The sequence below is a fragment of the Zonotrichia leucophrys genome, chromosome Z (genome assembly GCF_028769735.1).
Source record: "Zonotrichia leucophrys gambelii isolate GWCS_2022_RI chromosome Z, RI_Zleu_2.0, whole genome shotgun sequence".
Taxonomy (NCBI): domain Eukaryota; kingdom Metazoa; phylum Chordata; class Aves; order Passeriformes; family Passerellidae; genus Zonotrichia; species Zonotrichia leucophrys.
In genome coordinates, this window is record NC_088200.1 from 11,247,095 (window position 1) to 11,266,137 (window position 19,043).

Sequence of the window (19,043 nt, forward strand, 5' to 3'; positions counted from 1 at the left end):
CCACTCTCCACATGCCTCAAATGGACAAAAGGGATAAATTTTTGCCTCTTTTGCCTAAAGAACAATTCTAATAGTTTCTACTATCACTGTGGAGAATGAAAAGAGAATGGTTAGTGCTGGTACTTTAGAAATCTGACAGAACACATAATCCAGAATGTAAAAATAAAATGTATGTATAAGCCTTGGTAGGACAGACAGCTTGGGGTAGATAAAAAGGAGAAGAAAGACACATCATCAGATGTCAAGACCTGAGGAATATGAAGTAGGAAAGAAACAAATATATGGGCAAGACTAATTCCAATTGCAGGAGAGAATAAGAATCAACAGAGCAAAGAGAACTGGAAATGGGAATAAGTGAGATGGCTGGGGAAAATCAGAGGCTTACTACTGGTTTAATCACAGAATTTTCTCCACTGTTTCATGATTTGAAATGATCCATCAGTAACAGTAAGGCAGTCAATGCTTCCCCACACAAGTTGCTAAATTTCTGTCATTTGTTTAAAATGCTTATCTGTGCCACAACTCAAAACATGAACAATTGGATGGCTTTTTTTTCATCTTTCACTACAGCCTGTATTCAGTCATGCTATATTAAATCAAACTTTTAAAGAGAATTTTACTTGTTTTAAGGCAGACTGTTTATTCCTGTTTAAATCTTCTAGTCAGAGCACATGTAATCAAATAAGAAACTGCTTATGAATAATTCAAACTTTTTTCAAAATTGCATTTCCATAGCCATTAAGCAGAGGCACAATACTATTCCTGTCATTATCAGCAACTCCTACACTCAAGAACGAAAAGAAAACATCTATTAGATCAAGAAGAAAAGAAAACATCTATTGGAATCAGTCTGAGAGCAAAATTAATACTGGCATAAGAGGACAGCAATGAGCAACTTGAAAGGTAAATCTTTACTGTAGAAAAGAAGTTATATTCTGTGTACTAGCATTACCATGCAATGATGTACCACTAATTTTTTATTAAAATAAGGAACCGGGCATATTAGCCCATAGTCTTTCCTTTGTCTAGCTACATCAAAATCACTTTGATTTTAACTATTTACATCATCAGTTCTACCCTAATTAGCTAAGTACTGTTGATTAAAGAACAATGTTGAAAACCTGATGTTTTACCAGGCATACTTCCAACGTAGAGCATGCTTGACCAATGTTCCCTTTCAACATAACAAGAAAGAGCTATCCAAGGCTTTTAAGTGCTGGCATTTGTTCCTAGAATTCTAGCCAAATTCCAGATCACTTGGTTACATTATGCTTACTTGAATTCCTTCTCTTCTTCAAAAACAGAGACACTATTCTTATTTTTATATTCTAAAAACATAACTGAACAGAATTGTTAGTACACAATAGCCATACTATTTCTGAAAGAAAAAGCAGTTGCATTTCAGTAACATCCAGGAGAATTCTAGTTACATTTCACACATTCTTTAATAATGCTAGACAAAAACCACAGTAAAAGAATGTAGGACAAATGTGCACAGTTAATGAGCATTTATTGAATAAAAAAGATAAAATACTAGCTGATGAGGCCCTGAGAGTATTTTAAGTACTACTCAAAACATTTCAGACCATTGTTTATAAAGCAATACATCTCTAAAATTATAGACTTACAATTTATCAGCCTAGAAAAATCTGATTTATTAACAGGATTTTTATCTTGCAGAAACACTATGCCAGAAAATGAATTAAACTGTACATGGCAAAAACGAACCATCTGAACTTTACTTACTATTTTACTGCCTTCTTTTTTCTAAAAAAAGCCAGCTGTAGAGAGCTTTCATTCATCTACACCAAGCACACAACTATTCTATGCATAAAAGAATGACTACAAGAAAAATGTTCACAAAATTTTAGTTCTGACTGTATTGTGACACAGATGTGAGTGGATATGTGTAATTACTGGGGTTGACTAAAACCATCTTTTGACAGTACGTTTTACATACAATTTCCCAAGGCAGAGAAATAGTGACTCAGAATTTCAAGACACTGCTTAAGCTACAGAACTAATGCAATTTGTGTTGCCTTGATCCTCTTTGTTCCATCTCTAATGGAACCCTCTTGGCCAGCTACCTGTACCAGTCACATTGCTCCATGAATTTTTGTTCAATTCCACTCTCTAATCATCAACTTTTTTTATCCCTTGCCTGCTGCTTTCCCCTACTACTACTCCTATTATCCCACTAAGGAAGCACAGAATCCTCATCCCAAAATGCCCAACTTCCTGATTGAGAAAAATAACCATAAAGGAAAGAAAATGGTAATAAACTCAAACCAAAACTACTAAGAAGAAGGAGATGCTTAGAAATGGGTAATGAAATTCAGTGAAACCACAGCAACGTTTCCAAAATAAAAATGTCCTTAATTCCTCATGCCTTTGTTTCGCGCACTTGTTTAAAGCTGTATCAACATGCCAGTCTCTACTTCTCCTGTAATTTACTGTTTCCTTAAGATATGTATGTACTCATTATTCAGAGAGGTTCTAATAAGTTTCTTACTTCCTTTTGTTTTGCTTATGTGAATTTTTAATCAGGCAGGCAGCTTGGTTCCTTCTTTTTTTTTACCATTTACACTCAGCTTTTGCTGTTCTGATGCTTTATTTTACTCTTTTGATGCTTGAAATGGTTAAGCACTGTCTACCTTAAAGCTGCAAAATCTCCCCAAAAACTTTCAATCAAAGTCATTAGTGGGTTTTTAAAAAAACAATCAAACTAACTAACAAACAAAAACAAACCAAACCCCCATCTGCTTTAGTAAGTCTCTGAGTAGTCTCATAAATTAAGCCAAATGGCATAGATATTTGAAATGCTATTCCACTCATATTCCTCTCTCCACTCCTGCCAAGTACGTCCCACTGGAGATAAAAAATTGTCACTTTAAGCTGAAAAATCCTTCAGTCCTTGATTTAAACGTGCAATTGCTATAACTGAACTAAATGGAACCATATTGTCTCAGATGCAACCAGAAAGATTTTGCTTAAGAAGATTAAATTATCTTCTTCCTTACTTAGTTATCAGTACAAAAAAGAATCACAACAGTCAGCCACAGAACGCCACTTGTTTCTCACACTGGAAGCACTTTGCCCTGTCTCAAAAGCATCAAAACTTCCCTGCACTTCTCTTGCCTTAATCTTGCCCAGTAATTTACTGACTCCCTCAAAGTGAACCTACACACTAATAATCCATTTTGCAGTACAGAAAACAATGCACCCAGTCACAATATTTTCCTGCACACAGCACACCTGTTAACTTTCCAAGCCTCATTATATATTATCAGTACTGAACAAGCTTTTTAAATATAAAGAGATTACTTAACCAGTGAATGCAGGTCTTGCATATGTATTGTATGAAAACCCATTAGTATTGCTAAGTGTTAGTTCTGCAACTGCTTGAAGTGGAGGACTTTGTTGTGGAGGACTTTGTTTTGTAGGACTGGTACAGCAGACTCATCCCAGTGCTTTTTGTGCAGATAACAGAAATATGAGAATGTTGAAGCATCAATTCAACCTGAAAATCAGATAGGTAATGTTCTTGTTTAAAAATAACAGAACAGCTAGAGAGCTGTGGAAAAAAAAAAGAGCAGAGGACGCAAACTCAAAATACACAAAACAATAACATTCTTTGCATAACGAAGGGTAATCTAATTTTTTCACACAAAGCCAGGTTAAGTTATGGAATCCCTTACCACAAATCACTGTCAATATCAAACATTTACAGAGACTCAGAAATGTCTGCATGTGTTCATGGAAGGAAAGGTTAATTGTATTAGCTTATGTCAATGCATGAAGTCCTTTACCACATTCACTGGTGGCAGGGAGAAAGTTCTGAATGGCAATGGAGTATATGCTAATGATTTCTCCCCATTTCTTCCCCAAAATCTTTTATTGACCATTGCTAGAGACAGGAGACCAAGCTAGACCTACATGGGTTGTGACTCAATAAAACTATTGTCTTGTGGCAACAGAGAAAACCAAGTCAGAAGCCAGGACAAGCTTCCATGGTGCTGTTCTAAGAGCCAGCAGGGGCCATGGAGCTGGGAAATGCTCCGAGCAACCATCTGTGGAAATATGGTAAGCATGAACCACAAAATCATGATTTTTTTGCGTTTTTTAGTTTTCTGTCCTCAGTACAGACATGAGGACCCGGAAGAGGGTATATGTGAAGGACAAATAAATTCAAAACTAAGTTTTAAAGAGGTCATGCTCAATCAGTGTCAGAGGGGATAAACACCCTGAGATTAGCTCAGGTGGTCAGAGCATAGTGCTAATAATGCCAAGGCGGCAGATTTAAACCCAGTGCAGCCTATTTGCTCAAGAGCTGGACTTGATGATCCTTGTGGACCCAACCTCCAACACAGACTATTCTGGAATTTTGTGATTCAAATAACATAAAGTAAAAACAAAGTAAAATGAGTAATAAACTGGGAGGAAAGAGTGAAAAGAAGCCCTAGGAGGAGTGGAGGCCATTTAGCCTCTTTGTAACTTCTCCTAGGGCTTCTTTTCACTCTTTCCTCCCAGTTTATTACTCATTTTACTCATTTATATTATTTGCTTGTTTTGGAGAAAAACCAAGCAAATAATATAAACCACAACATTACAAGTAAAAAAAACATTTAAAAAATATAATTTTTTGGGAAGTATGTTTATAAACAATCTTGTTGATACAGGAAAAAGCAAATTTTGGTGCACAAAAGGAAACTTTTTAACACAGACACTTTTTTATTACTCTGTTTTAGTTTACTGCTATTACTGTTGGCACAGCTTCCCTCTGAATGCAATTTAATTTGAGAATTCAGGTACTGTTTCATTATCCTTTTCTTAATCTTAGTTGTATTAAACTGCAGAATTAATTCCCCCAACAGTTTATTATCTTGAAGATTTAGAAGTATTTTGGTTGTTCTTTTGCTCACCTTTAAAACTGGATTTTACCATTTTATTCTTTATGCATACCACTATTATGTCCATGTTATTCAAAACTTATGTGTAAGAAAAGCTATAGACTTGGTCACATCATTTTTTGCTCCTCATGTCTGCAGTTTCTTTCAGATGGGCAAAAGGAATGAAATGTAACAGATGATCCCTGACACTTCAATTTCTGCTCAACAGGTTGCTGTCTGATGTCTTCTATTCCTTCAACTATAATAAATTCAGCCTGTAAACAATCTTCTCCTCTTTCAAAGCAAGTCCAGAATAAGGTGCATGAAGTTTACAATAAAGACAGAGCCTTAGGTGAATAATTCACATGCATTCCACAACCCTGTATTACTGGCTAAAATCTACATCATTTAAAGTACAGAGTCCTGTGAAAAACAGTTTGTAATGCCCAGGGGCATTCCTAGCAGAGATGTAAAAAACTCACTGCACAGGAAGTATACAATGTTATTATTTAAAAACACTGGTGTTTTCAGCAAGGGTAGAATGAGAGAAACACTTACTTTATTTGTTTTCTGCAATTATTTTCCTTTAAATGGTCTTTGGGCTCAGCTTTCACAGTGCAGAACACAGACATCTTTCCAAGTTCTGAAATTCAGGGAAAGAATGAAGTAAAATTTTATTAATACCTTATCTCATCACTTCTCAGAATAAAGAAAGCTACATTAATTTGTTAAAACAGATATAGATGAAACAGCAAGACACTACTGAATTTAAACATGAAATTCCACATCTTTTTCATAGTTCTAGCCAATCTGAGTAAGATTTTATTATGTCATCTCCACAGACACTCATGTGTCTCAGAAAAACTCAGAAAAACTCATGTTAATTTTAAACAAAATCAGATGTTTAGAAATGCACTGAATATGATCATGAACTTGAAGGAATACATTCCCCCCCACTCCAAAAAAAATCTAAAGATACAGGAAGTACTGGCTTTCCAACATCAGAGGTGATATGGAAAGAAGTTCTATACTTAACATAAATCAATTCTGGTTTGCATGTTTTAAAGTAACATAAGCTTCTGAAAATGACTACTTGCAGCAATACCTATGTATATCAACATAAATACATATACATTGATTTCTAGAGCCATGGGAAAAATTCCATGATGAAGCTAAAATGTTTGTTCTTTCCTCCCTGAAACACCAGAAAAACACTCTGATGATAGATTCACCCAACAATTACAATCATAAAAATATTAAAAATCTGAAGTTTTTTCTTCCCCTAAAGTGCATGTGATATATCTGAACTTTTCATAAGTTCAGACAGATGCAAAACTTTGAATACCTAAAAGAATATAAATATAAATATATTTAATATAAATATAAATATATTAATTTAAACATCACTCCTAAAAGTACTTCCTCTGTCTTGAAGTTTTCTGTTACTTCACTCATTCATATGGCACTGACTTTACACTGACCTTTTCAAGATTCATAAATACCTGGTGAGTTATACATTTATATTCTTATTCTCAAGGATTTAATTTGATTCAAAGCACACCCTCTGTCAAAGCACACAGATTTAATCTGAGGAATTCTGTTTGTTCTCAAGGAGCAGAATCTGTAACATTCCAAGTTAACTGACACTTTTGAAAATTATCATTAGCTTGTTGTCTGTCATTAGCCACTAGATCACCTTGTTCCTACCCTTTTGTAGCAATAACAATCCTTCACAATTCCGTACTGTTAAAATAACTTTTCCAAGGGAAAAAAAAAAAAAAAAACCCGGCCAATTTAAATACCCACTATGTGCAGTGCATTTTCCAGATGCAGCTCTCTTCCCTGTTGCTCTGGCGTTTTATTACACACGCTTCAAATACCAGCACTGGAACCAGTGCGTGGCTGTTTCGGTGTGATTCTAAAACGAAGATGACTTAACGCAGACAAGGGCTGAGCGCCGGCAGTCCCGGAGGGGCTCCGGCCCGAGCAGCTGTCTGGCACAGGGTCCCGCACCGCCCTGCGTGCGCGGCGCGCCCCGGGCCGCGCTCGGCTCTCCCGCCCCCTTCCCTCACGGCGCCAGCACAGTAACAGCGTGCGCTCTTATGAGAACGGATTTGGGAAAATCACCCCGGATTAATTCCCCTGCTCCCGACAGGCTGCGCTTTGCAGAAACACAAGAATCAATCCGGTCGAAAAAGATCTTAGAGGCTGAGCTAGCGCAAGCTGTGAGCCAGCACCGCCGTGGTCAACCAGTCCATGGCACTGAGTGCCACGTCCAGTCTTTCTTTCCTAGGACACCTCCAGGGACGGTGACTCCAGCACCTCCCTGGGCAGCCCATTCCAGCGCCTAACCACCCCTCCTGCGAAGATACTCCTCCTGATTCCCAGCCTTTCGATCCCTGCCCTGCACCACCCCCACCAGCTCACGAGCAAACACGGCGGGAGCCGGGCTCGGGGCGGAACGGGGAAGTTGCTGTTTAAACAAACACACGTGGAACGCGCAGCCGGGGCGGGCAGCGCTCCCGGAGCGGGCAGCTCCGCGCCGGCAGCCCCGCAGGACTCCGAGACACTGGGGAGAGCCCGCGCCGACCCGGCGCACCCCGCCGCGTCCCCCGCTGCGCGGGGCTCAGCCGGGCCCGGCCCCGCCGCGCCGACCCCGCCTCAGCCCCCGCCCGCCCAGCGCCTCCCCCGGGGCCGCCCCGCCCCGCCGCGCGCTCACCTTGCTCCGCGCCCGGGGACGCCCGCCCGCCCGCCGCGCCTGCGCGCCCGCGCCGCCGCGCGCCCCGCCTCCGCCGGGCAGGCGCCGCCCGCGGTCGCCGCGGCAACGGGACGCGGAGCCGGGCGGCGGCGGCGGCCGCGGGTGCCTCACGCCATGTCCCAGATCCTGTGCGAGTGGCTCAACCGGGACGTGAAGCTGTCCCGGCGCATCGGTGAGTGGGGCCCCGCTGCGCGGGGACGGGCAGAGCCTGGCCGTGGGGGCAGTGGGGGTCAGCGGGGTCAGGGTCGGGCCGTCGTGCCAGGGGCGTCCCCGCGGCCGCCCCCCTGACGGGCTCGCCCCCTTCCCGCCGCCACGTGCCTCCGCAGGTATAGGTTTAGTCTTCGTGTGAAAGGCGGGGACTACAGGATCGTAGATCCGTGAGAAGACCTTCAAGACCACCCAGTCCTACCACGCACCCAGCAGTGCCCCTATAACCCCTGAGCCACCAAACCACATCACCCAGCACCAGATCCAGACACCTCCTGAACACCGCCAGGGATGGTGACTCCTTCACCTTCCTGGACAATATATTCCAATGCCTGAAAATTTTCAAGCTGAAGTTATTTCTCCACAAGGGACAGGTGCTCTCAAGAGATGGAATGTGCTCAAACTTAAAGTGCTAATAAGGACTCTAGAGAATAAAAATTAGTGTAATATGTTTGGAAAGTAGTGCTTTGTTTTGAATGGCAGCTGTTGCGCTGGCATTGGAAAACCATTTGTTCTGCAAGAAAGGAACAAAACCCTCAGAAAAGTTAGAGACATAGGCAATCACCAGCTGTATGAAGTTTAATAAGGTGCCACATTCTGCATCAGGGATAGGGCAACCCTGATTGTGTGTATAGACTGGGGAAGGTGATGCTGGAGAGCAGTGCCATGGAAAGCAAAGCCATGGAAAGGCACCTTGAGCTCCTGGTCAATGGTGAGCTGAACAGGAGCCAGAAGTGCCCTGGCAGCCAGGAGGGCCAGCCCTGTCCTGGGGCGTCAGGCACAGCATCACCAGCCGGGCAAGGGAGGGGATTGTCCTGCTCTGCTCTGGGGCGGCCTCACCTCCAGTGCTGGGGCAGCTTTGGGTGCCACAGAGTAAGAAAGACGTGAAACCATTAGAGAGTGTCCAAAGGAGGGCAGTGAGGGTGGTGAAGGGTCTGGATAGAAAGCCAAACAAGGAGTGGCCAAGGCCACTCGCTTTGTTCAGTCTGGACACCAGGAGACTGAGGGGACACCTCACTGCAGCTACAGCTCCCTCATGAGGGGAAGAGGAGGGGCAGGCACTGATCTCTGCTCTGTGGTGACAGTGACAGGACCTGAGGGGAATGGCCTGAAGTTGTGTCAGGGGAGGTTTAGGTTTGAATATTAGAAAAAGGTTCTTCCCCAGAGGGTGTTTGGGCACAGCAACAGCTCCCCAGGGCAGTGCTCACAGCAGCAGCCAGACAGAGTTCAGGAAGTGTCTAGAAAATGCTCTCAGGCACGTCGTGTTTGACACTTGGCGTTTGCTGTGAAGGGCCAAGAGCTAGATCCAATTCTAATGGGTCCTTTCCATCTCAGTGTATTCTGTGATTCTGTGATTGAATGAAGGGGAGTACATTCATTAGAGCTAGCTTTTTTTTCCATCAGCATTTTGTGTGAAAAATCTAGTAATTATAGCTAATAGATATTTTCACAATCTCAGTGGTGATTATGACAATGTTTGCATTTTAACACTGAAAATTGGAAATGACTATGTAAAGCTGATGTTGCAAAACAGCTACACAGAAAGTATATTTATTTGTTATTTGAAAGCTATTACTGTTAGATCAATCTCCTAAAATTTCTTTGAATAATTTCCTAAATTTTGGATTTAATTTTGTTATAAACACGATAACAAGTTTTGTTAAAATTAACATTTGGATTCTTTTAATTATTTTATCTAAAAAACCCCAAACAATCACAAAACCTCCAAACTTAGTTCCAGGATCATTTCCAGAAGAATTTTCTACTGGCTACCTCCTAGGAGAACTTCTGCACAAATATGGTCTTCAGGATGACTTCAAACAATTTTCACAGAACAGGTTAGTACATATGAATAATATTTGCTCTCCTATATAAAGTAACAAGTCTCTTACATGAAGTAGACAAAATATGTGTTTCTGTAGCTGGGATTTGCTAATGCACTGTAAAATTTATTGGGATTTAAAATATTTTTCAGCAATTCAAAAGCTAAGTCTGTTTGAGGCATGAATTGATTTCATATTTCCAGAGAGATTGATCATACTTCTTCAAGAAAATCATGCATTTTAATTGTAACTACAAAAACACCAGGTCAAACCAGAGGTTCAAAAAGCCTTTCAAGGATGTCTTTAAGATTGAGAAAAGTGGAACTCTGCCCATGATCTGTGTACAGTAAGGAATACAGTGTTGTCTTGTGGTAGTGACCCTAACATTTTCACTAAAATGAAAATGTTGGAGAAACATTATGAAGCTTTGAGCGGAGCTCTGGCTGAAGATCATGTAAGAATTTATAAGTTTACAAGTAATCTGCTGTAATGTCTATAATCAAGAAGAACTGTAAAATGGGAAGTTGAAAAATCTTGTGCAGATCTGTGAGCTTTTATACATTGATGATGCAATTCGTGAGGTTGGCTTATGCTGTGTTTTGTCAGACCATGGTACACATATACATCAAGAGTTCCAGGCTGTACAAAATCTTCCTGTTTCTTCTGAACCTCTGCTTTTATGTTCTTTGAACTTCTCATGTAGTCACACTCTTTCTTATCCCAAGTCCCACCAGATTGTAGGAGAGCAGGTAATAAAGGCAGCCAACAAAAAGCGGTTTCACACAGCAGTTCTTGAACTCTGTTTCTAGGACTTCTACATTTCTTAGGAATTTCTTGGATCATTAGAAAACCCCTAAGGTAACTCTTAGAGTACCTGCTGTGGCTGGGAGAAATAGCTTCACGAGGCTTTTATTTCTTCTAGGAAGCTCTAGCCTCTTCTCACAAATTTTCTCAATTCTTCTTAGTAAAAGGGTGCTTTGAGCTCTTGTCTCCAGGTGATTAGAGAGGTGCATTTAGTGAGGATGCACTTCAGCAGGTGCAAGAAGCGATTGGAAATTCTGTGGAGATGGTTTATGTGTCCTCAGCAAAGATGGGGATGCATGACAGGGCATGATACTCATAATCCACTGGAACAACTACTCAGAGTGTGAGAGGCCTCAACTCGAATTTCTCTCCAATGAAAGAAGTCAATTCTCCCTGTCTCAAACTTCTGTGAGGAAAAGGAAGGTGTCTGCTCCTCCTGCTGAACCACAGCTGCACAACAGGTTCATTGCAGTGGTAGCAGGTGAGTACTGGTGGCACTGTGTGACAAAACATCTGAGCAGGTGAAGTTAAACCACCCCAGAGCACCAGGAAGAGCAGGTGGGAATAGCAGGGGGAGACTTTCTCCTGCAGGAGATGAAAGTGCCGTCAGCTGATGTCACATGCCAGCCAGGGAGGTTTGCTGCATGCCAGAGGTTTGGCCCAGAGCTGCAGAGTCTTGTCCAGCCCTTGCACTAATATCCCTGCTGTTCCTGTCTGTGGACACCAAGGCTACTGCCAGAGACCTGGAGGCAAAAGCATGAGGGTCCAAGTATTTATTTTCCTCACTTCTGCTGGTGCACAGGCTTAATGAGTGGATAGGTTCCACAGGTTAAAAAGTGGTTGTGCACCACAGGGATTTGCTTTTCCTAGTCATAGGATCCTCTTTCGAGAGGGAAGACTGCTAGGAAGAGACAGGATCCACCCATCCAAGTTGGACAAGGAACACATTGTCAACAGCCTGGCAAAATGAGCAAGGATAGCTTTAAACTAGGAGTGAGTATTGATGCAGAGGTTTAGTTTCAAACAAGAGAGGAAATGCTGCCTAGACTGGCAAGCAAGAGGAAGGTGATGTGAATAAGACCAGCAAAACAGTGCAGAAGGCTGCTCACCCTAATATATGCATGCAATTAAGGAGACAGGATTATGGGAAAAGCATTCACACCTTTTCTAAATTAAATTTTTTTAAAAACCACACAACTGACTGTTTCTCTGAAGTGCCTATATAGTAATGCATGCAGCATGGGGATCAAACAGAAGAAATTAGAGGCCTGTGAGCAGTTGCTGAGTAATCATTGCAATCACAGAAGGACAGTGGGATAGCTCCCAGGACTGGTGTGCTGCCATGGCTTTATATAGGCCTTAAGGATGGAGAGGCTGGGAGGGTAGGGATGAAGAGAAACTGTCCTCTATGTGAGAGAGCAGGAAGATCCAGGACCTGCCTTAGTTGTTTTCCTGCATCAAAAAGATGGCAGAGTATGGCTTCATTCATCAGCCTCCCTCTCAGATCCTCAAATTAGTATCTGCCATGCTGAGGCTGAGATTTTTTTATGCCCTCTCTATCTTAGTCTGCTAAATAAAACTCACACTCAGAAACTTGAAACTAACAGTCTTTGAAGCTAACAGGAAGGTCTTACCTTGCACAAGTTGTTTACAATCTATGATCTGGAAAACCTCTAATGATGAAGACTATACTACTTCTCCAGGCAATTTATTTCAATATGAAATTTGTATGCATTTTTTACGTGATTACCCTCATGGAAAAAAAGGTCTTGTCTTATATCTAGGCAGAAGGGCAGCAAGAAGGGGTTTTACAGGTATGTTCACAGCAAAAGGAAGACTGGGGAGAATGTGGGTCTGCTGGGACATGCAAAAGACTAAGATATCCCAAGGCCCTGAGACATACAGGAAAGTCTGTAGGAAGAGAGATTCAACCATGGAGAAGGAACAGTTTAAGGAACATTTAAGTAAATTGGAAATGTGCAACTCCATGGGATCTGGTGACATATACTCACCCAGGCCGTGTGACCTGGCCGATGTCATTGCTGGGCCACTCTCAGTAATCTTTGAAAGTTTGTGGTGATGGGGGGAGTCCTTAGGACCAGGAAACTGCAACTGCTGCTCTTCTCTTCAAGGAGTGCAAGGAGGGAGAAGTAGAGATGAACAAGCCAGTCAGCCTTACAGAATAAAAAGTTAAGAGCTTCTCAGTGCATGTCAGATGATTTCTGGCAAGAGGGCTCATCTTAACCTTGAATCAATGGTAGAAAAATGCTCAATACTTGTAAGCTTCAGGTCAGTGTGTAAGAAATAAAGCATCGACTGTTACAGTGAGAATAATGAGCTCCTGGACAGTTTAATCTAGAAATAATATGAATACTGTGGTACCAGAAGGTCTTCAGTTAAAATTGGGCATTTCTGTAGAATTATGCTGGATCTTGGCTGACGTCAAAAGCTGGTTGTTCCATGTGAAGGAACTATTGTGAACTCAAGCAATAGAGCAGTACAAAAAGCAGGATCTTCCGACTCAGACTGAAGTTATGGATATGTCTGATGAAATTTGATATGCTTATTGTTATAAACTGACAATTTATTGCTATTTGGTTTTGCCCTGTGTATCTGTGGATCTTGAGTGAGTGCTTTTTCATGAGAACCTACATATAATAAAAATATTAGCCTACAAGCCACTATCTTAGTTTCAAATGTAAATTTCACATTTAGAACACAGACTTCGTTTTCAGCAGTGCTTTAACCTTTGTTTTTCTTGGAGAAAAAATATGTTGTAAAGGTTAGTTGATTATACAGACACTTTTTTTTAATGTTTTAACTGGTGAGAGTATGAGGGATTGATACAGCTAATATAAGAAACTCCATTCAAACTCCTTGTGTGTTTTGTGGATGGTATAGCATTAGCTGCAATTGCAGATTAGCTTTTGCTATTAGATATACTTTGTGTGCACACACATTAGAATTTATATAATCCAATGTAATCTTTGTCTTTTCAAAAAGTTATAACTGCATACTAATCAATGCAGTTACCTGTACAGCAGTACAAAACTTAAGCCAAAGTGTGTATCAAATTATTTTAAAAAATCCTCTGTGTGTTGTTTTTTTTTCTGCTCCTGTCTTGGTATAAGTGTCATGACCATGCTTAATGCAGCAAGTTGGAATCGAAAATAAGTTTAAGTTCTGGGTTTTTTTGTTGTTGTTTTTAATCATACAGAGGTGCAGATGCAAAAATTAACAATTTTTCTCGCCTGGAACCCACACTTCACCTTCTTGGTGTGCAATTTAATGAGAATATGGCCCAAGACATCATGAAAAGACAGCATGGGGCTGCGACAAAGCTTTTATATGAATTGTATATTGCTTTAGAAAAAAAGAGGAAGGCAAAGCTCACTGGAGTAGTTGTGGGAGCAATGAGACCTGCAGCAACTGCAAAGCTTACTGAGGGTAGAAATCAAGAGGTAAGTCACTATGTCTGTTTTGTATAAATACAAAAAGATAGCATATTTACATGTACCTTTCAAGCATGTTATGTGCTTTCCCTCTTTACTTTGTAAATCTCCTATTCAAAACCCAGTACTTAAAAGGAAAAGAAGCAAATGTTCTTTGCTGTGTCTTATACAGTGGGTTTGCACAGCTTATCAGGAGCTCAATAGGATATTGATCTTCTGTGTTCTGTGTTTCTTTGTTTTGGTTCATTCTGTGTTACCTGCTCTGTTTTCAAGCTTTCTACAGAGTTAAAATATTATAATAAAAGCTAGTAGTAGTTCAGCAGCTGCCTTTTTACTTGTTTAATGAGTACAGATTGCAGACTGCATTGCAGTCTAGGTATCAACTCAGACTAATTTCCCCTCCAGGAAACCTATTTATAACTGTGTTCAGTCCTGTGCCACAGTGGTTTGATTCATTCTGTTGCATGTCTCTCCATGTATTTGTACTGCACTCCATTCTACAGCAACCATATGCTGAGAAATACAAAGAGAGAAAAATAAAGGGAAAAGAGAATATCTAAGAGGAAGTCAGTGTTGATGTGGTAGGTTCTGTTAAGGACTTCCTTCTTGTTTTTAGCAGTAATATTCAGTATATCCAGACCATTATTTTTTGTCAGGATGAGGAGTTTTTAAGAAGGTATATATAATGAATTAAATTCAGCTGGGAGAAATTTCACTTTTTTTTTTTTTTTTTTCTGGCACTTTTTCTGAAAAATAGCCTTCAAACAGAAGTTTACCAACAAGTGCAAAGATAGTACCGAAAAGTCAACATATCTTTTCACCTGTAGAGGGATAGCTTTAAGGAATTGAGCAACTGAGAGTATGTTCTGTCTTTAGATAAGTTCAGAATTTGAATAAGACATTTGAATGATATAATAGGAAGGTTGAGAAATAGAGAGAGGGATAAAGGTTGGAACGAGCCTCAGTTTATCCCCCCTGCTCCAAGCAAAGCCAGCTATAGCAGGTTCCTCAGGACCTCATTCAGTGCAGTTTTGAATATCTAAAGCTGGATACTTTCAGTAAAGAAATGCTTTCTTACCTCCCATGGTCAGCATGGGACAAATCCTGAGACTGAAGTGTGGCTCTGGATGGCTGTGGGCTGTTCAGAAAGGACTGCAGAGGAACAAGAGGCTGAGGGTTTGCCCTCTATATCAAGAGGTGGATTGGATGTGAAGAGTTGTCTCTGAGGGATAGACATGAGTGGGCTGAAAGCCTGTGGATAAGAATCAGAGACCAAAGCCAAAAATGGAACCCTGTGGCTGGTGTTTACTGCAGTCTCCCTGACTAAGGCAGGCCTATTTGACAAAGTCTTGCTCCAGCTACAGGAGACAATACTGCTTGCAGGCTCTTGTCCTGCTGAGGGTCTTCACCCGACATCTGCTGGGAAAGTAGCACAAGGCAATCCAGGAAGCTCCTGGAATGCAGGATAACTTCTTGACACAGGTAATAGGCAGCCCTACCAGATGGGATGTGATATTGGATCTGATGGTCACCAATAAAACAAGTTAATTGGGACATCAAGACTGGAGGCAGCCTGGGCTGCAGTGATGGTGTTGGTGCATGGGTTGATGGTGTTTTAGTCCTGAGGTATCAGATAAGGAGTAAAGTAGATCCCTGAACTTCAGGAAAGCAAACTTCCAGCTCTTTAGGGAGATAGATCACCTGAGAGGCTGCCCTCAGGGACAAGGGAGGAGAACAGAGGTGGCAAATCTTTAAGGAATTCTTCCATAGTGAGCAAGAGCTAGCAATCCCCAGGAGCAAGAAATCAGGCAAGGAAGATGAGAGACTGGCATGGCTGAGTTGGGGAACTGCTGGGAAAACAAACACACAGGCACCTGAAGCTGGGACGGTGAGCTGGTATGAGTACAGAGATGAAGTACCATTGTAGGGATGGAGTAATAAAGGCCAAGGCACAGCTGGAACTGAACTTGGGAAGCAAATAAATGCAAAAAACAAAACCAAAAAATAGCAGGAAGAGCTTCTACTGGTGTGTTAAGCAGAAAGGAAGGTCAATAAACAATGCTGGAAAACTGGTAACAAAAAGAAGAGGAGAAGGCAGAGATACTCAACTTTTTTTGCTTCATTCTTCACTTCTCAGGCCACAACCTCTTGAGTGGAGGGACAGGAGGATGGGAACTGGGGGACAGGTTCATGAAGTGGGCCCATGGAAACATGATGAGATTTACAAGGACCAAATGCTGGTGCTGCACCTGAATAGGAACAGCCCCTGGTAGCAGCACAGGCTGGGCAGGAGCAGCCCCAGAGCAGCCGTGCCCAGAAGGGCTTGGGGTGCTGTGGGTGAGAGGCTGCACATGGCCCAGCCATGGCACTCCCAGCCCAGAGAGCCAAACGTGTCCTGGGCTGCACCCAGAGCCCCGTGGGCAGCAGGGCAGGGAGGGGATTCTGCCCCTCTGCTCTGCTCTGCTGAGACCCACGTGGAGCACTGCATCCAGCCCTGGGCTCCCAGCACAGGAACCACAGGGACCTGCTGGAGCCAGCACAGAGGAGGCCACCAAGATTATTAGAGTGATAGAGCACCTCTGCTATGAGGAAAAGCTGAGGCAATCAGGGTTGTTCAGTCTGGAAAAAAGAAGGCTTCAGAGTGACCTAATTGCAGCCTTCCAGTACCTGACATAATTGAAGGGAACCTACAAGAAAGATGCAGAAAGACTTTTTATGGGGGCATGGAATAACAGGAAATGGGGCGCTGCCTACTGGAAGAACTGGAAGAACTACTGGAAGAAAGTAGGTGGTGGTAGTAGTAGTAGTAGTAGTATCTAGTAGACTAGTATTAGGAAAACTCTTTACTGTGAGGGTGGTGAGGCACTGGCAGGTTGCCCAGAAAAGTTGTGGACGACCCATCCCTGGAAGCGTTAAAGGCCAGGCTGGATGGGACTCTAAATAACCTGATCTAGTTGAAGCTGTCCCTGCCTAGAGCAGGAGGCTTGGAACTAGGTAATCTTTAAAGTCCCTTCCAACCCAAACCATTCTATGATTCTATTCCACATGTCATCTTACTGGGTACAAGGGACAAGAGTATAGCACCTCCCTCTGCACTTCTCCTCCAGAGGGAGCTGTACAGAGCAATGACGTGTCCTTTTCTGTCAGCTAAACAAAGTTTGGCATTATTCAAGTTCAAATCTTTAAGTTCTTTTCTTCAGAGCTGGTCCTGATTTTCAATTTGAACATGTTTGTATGTTTTTCTGTGTACATTAACACAGAAAAACACAGTTTGAAACAATGGTCTCAAAATTACCGTATCTTAGTATGTTTACTGCTGTTTTCTGACTCTTCACTGCTGGATGTTTAACATTTGAAAACTGTAATGCCACATCAGAATGAAACAAAATCCAAGATGCTAAAAGATGAGAGCTCATGTGCATCTTGCAGAACAGCTGAGAGCTCAGAACCTCCAAGAAGAGCAAAGAGACCAAGACACTGAAAACGTGACTAGTTATTTGTGTAGACTCCTGATGAAGTATTTTCTGAAGGTTATGTGTTTAGTGAATTAATTAAAACCAGTGTGAAGGCTTCTGTGCTACATGTTCATGTCTATAGAAGAACAGAGAAAAGGTGTGCAGGGAAATAAAGCCAATGTACTCTTATAAGACCTTAAAAATGTTCCTATTTAAAAATCACTTCATGTTAAGTTGAGAGTATTTGCATATTGTCAAGCATGGAAAATATTTATAGATCTGAAGACAGAGTGTGTGCATGTCACAACATTTGAGTTGTCCTTGCAAAGGTTTTGTGTCGTTCTTCTTTTGTGAAGAAAAGATGGAGCATTGTACAAAAGCAGGAGAATGACAGGAGAAGGGCATCTGTAGTAGTTTTGGCCTCAGAACATCTTGTACTTCTGTGTAGCTATTCTGATGATGTAAGAAAGGAAGAAGACATTACTTTAGACATGGTAACACTCATCCAAAGCAGAGTTTATAGTTTATGTAGAGGAAATGGCCAGGTATTGAACCACACCGACGAAGTTATTGACTAATTTGATATATATTTTATGTGGCTAATGAAGGGAGAAAGTTTTGCTGTGTTTATTTAGTTGTTCTATTGCCACTACATGAACAAGAATGGCAAAAAAAAGCCTCTTCATGTATCTGGACAAGAAAATGCAAGCAATATACAAAATATTCAAAATAGCATTTTAAAAGAAAATTTTGGAATACCTCTTATGATGTGTTATATATTTTTAACTATCTTTGACTTCTTTGTATAAAAACTGTTTCTTCTTCTTTATTCCACCTTTACCTGCCTGCATGTCTGGTGCACTTTAAATGAGTGTAATTTATATGTTTGTTACTTCTTGATCATCTCTGCTAGTGTTACCTAATGTGTTACCTAGTGTGTTACCTAATGGTATTCTCAGTTTCTGTACCAGGAAACTGGTATTCTCATTTTCGGTGCTGAACCAGGTACCTTACTAGAACTAGAACTCAATGAAAGCCCTTAAAACTCTGTAAAGCACTGCTCATCTGCTCAAGTCTGGAGCCTGATAATCTCTTCTAGTTTCTTCCTGGAAGAGAATTTTTGGCTTAATTATATTTGCTTCATATCAGCATTACATAGGAAGGAGACAAAATGAAATAATGGCCAGGATTCAAACAGCTACTATACAGATTCAAAAACAACCGTCAAGACCCACCATAAAATCTTCTGAAGCCAAAAAAATCTTAAAGAAGAAAAGGGAAGCAGAGGTAATTATCATCTATACTGTTTTAATGCTAATTAAATTAACTCAAACACCACAATTTCTGGGAACATTTATGGTTACAAATACTCTACTTGCACCATTCAAAAGCTGCTGACTGTCGAAATGATATCAATTCAACCAGTGAAACCTGGGCTGAATATTTACACAATTACGATTTTGTGGGTTTTTTAAGTAAGAATTGTTTTGATGTAAGAGAAATTGAGAAATGTTTTGATGTAGAAGAAATAGATAGGTAGTAATTTGATTGCCAAGAGTAGCTATGAGTCTACTAGAAAGAATACATTAAATGAAAACATCAATGTTCCATTTTGATTTGCATGATAACATTTTGCACCATAATGTTTGAACTGT

At 41.1% G+C, this 19,043-nt stretch overlaps 2 protein-coding genes across 9 annotated transcripts in view; one reads left to right on the plus strand and one right to left on the minus strand.

The window, feature by feature from the left end:
* Positions 1 to 7,631, minus strand: part of PRLR (prolactin receptor) — a 149,383-nt gene extending 141,752 nt beyond the window's left edge. For all 3 annotated transcript variants that reach the window (XM_064735640.1, XM_064735636.1, XM_064735635.1), the window contains exons 1-2: positions 7,609 to 7,631; positions 5,448 to 5,532 (exon numbers count right to left, since the gene is read on the minus strand). The gene's annotated coding sequence lies outside the window, so the exon portion shown is untranslated. The remainder of the gene's footprint in view (positions 1 to 5,447; positions 5,533 to 7,608) is intronic.
* A 74-nt stretch (positions 7,632 to 7,705) lies between these two features.
* Positions 7,706 to 19,043, plus strand: part of SPEF2 (sperm flagellar 2) — a 74,500-nt gene continuing 63,162 nt past the window's right edge. For 4 of the 6 annotated variants that reach the window (XM_064735458.1, XM_064735461.1, XM_064735463.1 and 1 more), the window contains exons 1-4: positions 7,706 to 7,819; positions 9,590 to 9,692; positions 13,699 to 13,942; positions 18,538 to 18,675. In XM_064735458.1, coding sequence (XP_064591528.1) covers positions 7,762 to 7,819; positions 9,590 to 9,692; positions 13,699 to 13,942; positions 18,538 to 18,675 — 543 coding nt within the window. In that variant the 5' untranslated portion in view covers positions 7,706 to 7,761. The remainder of the gene's footprint in view (positions 7,820 to 9,589; positions 9,693 to 13,698; positions 13,943 to 18,537; positions 18,676 to 19,043) is intronic. The other 2 variants (XM_064735459.1, XM_064735462.1) reach the window with 1 other exon arrangement.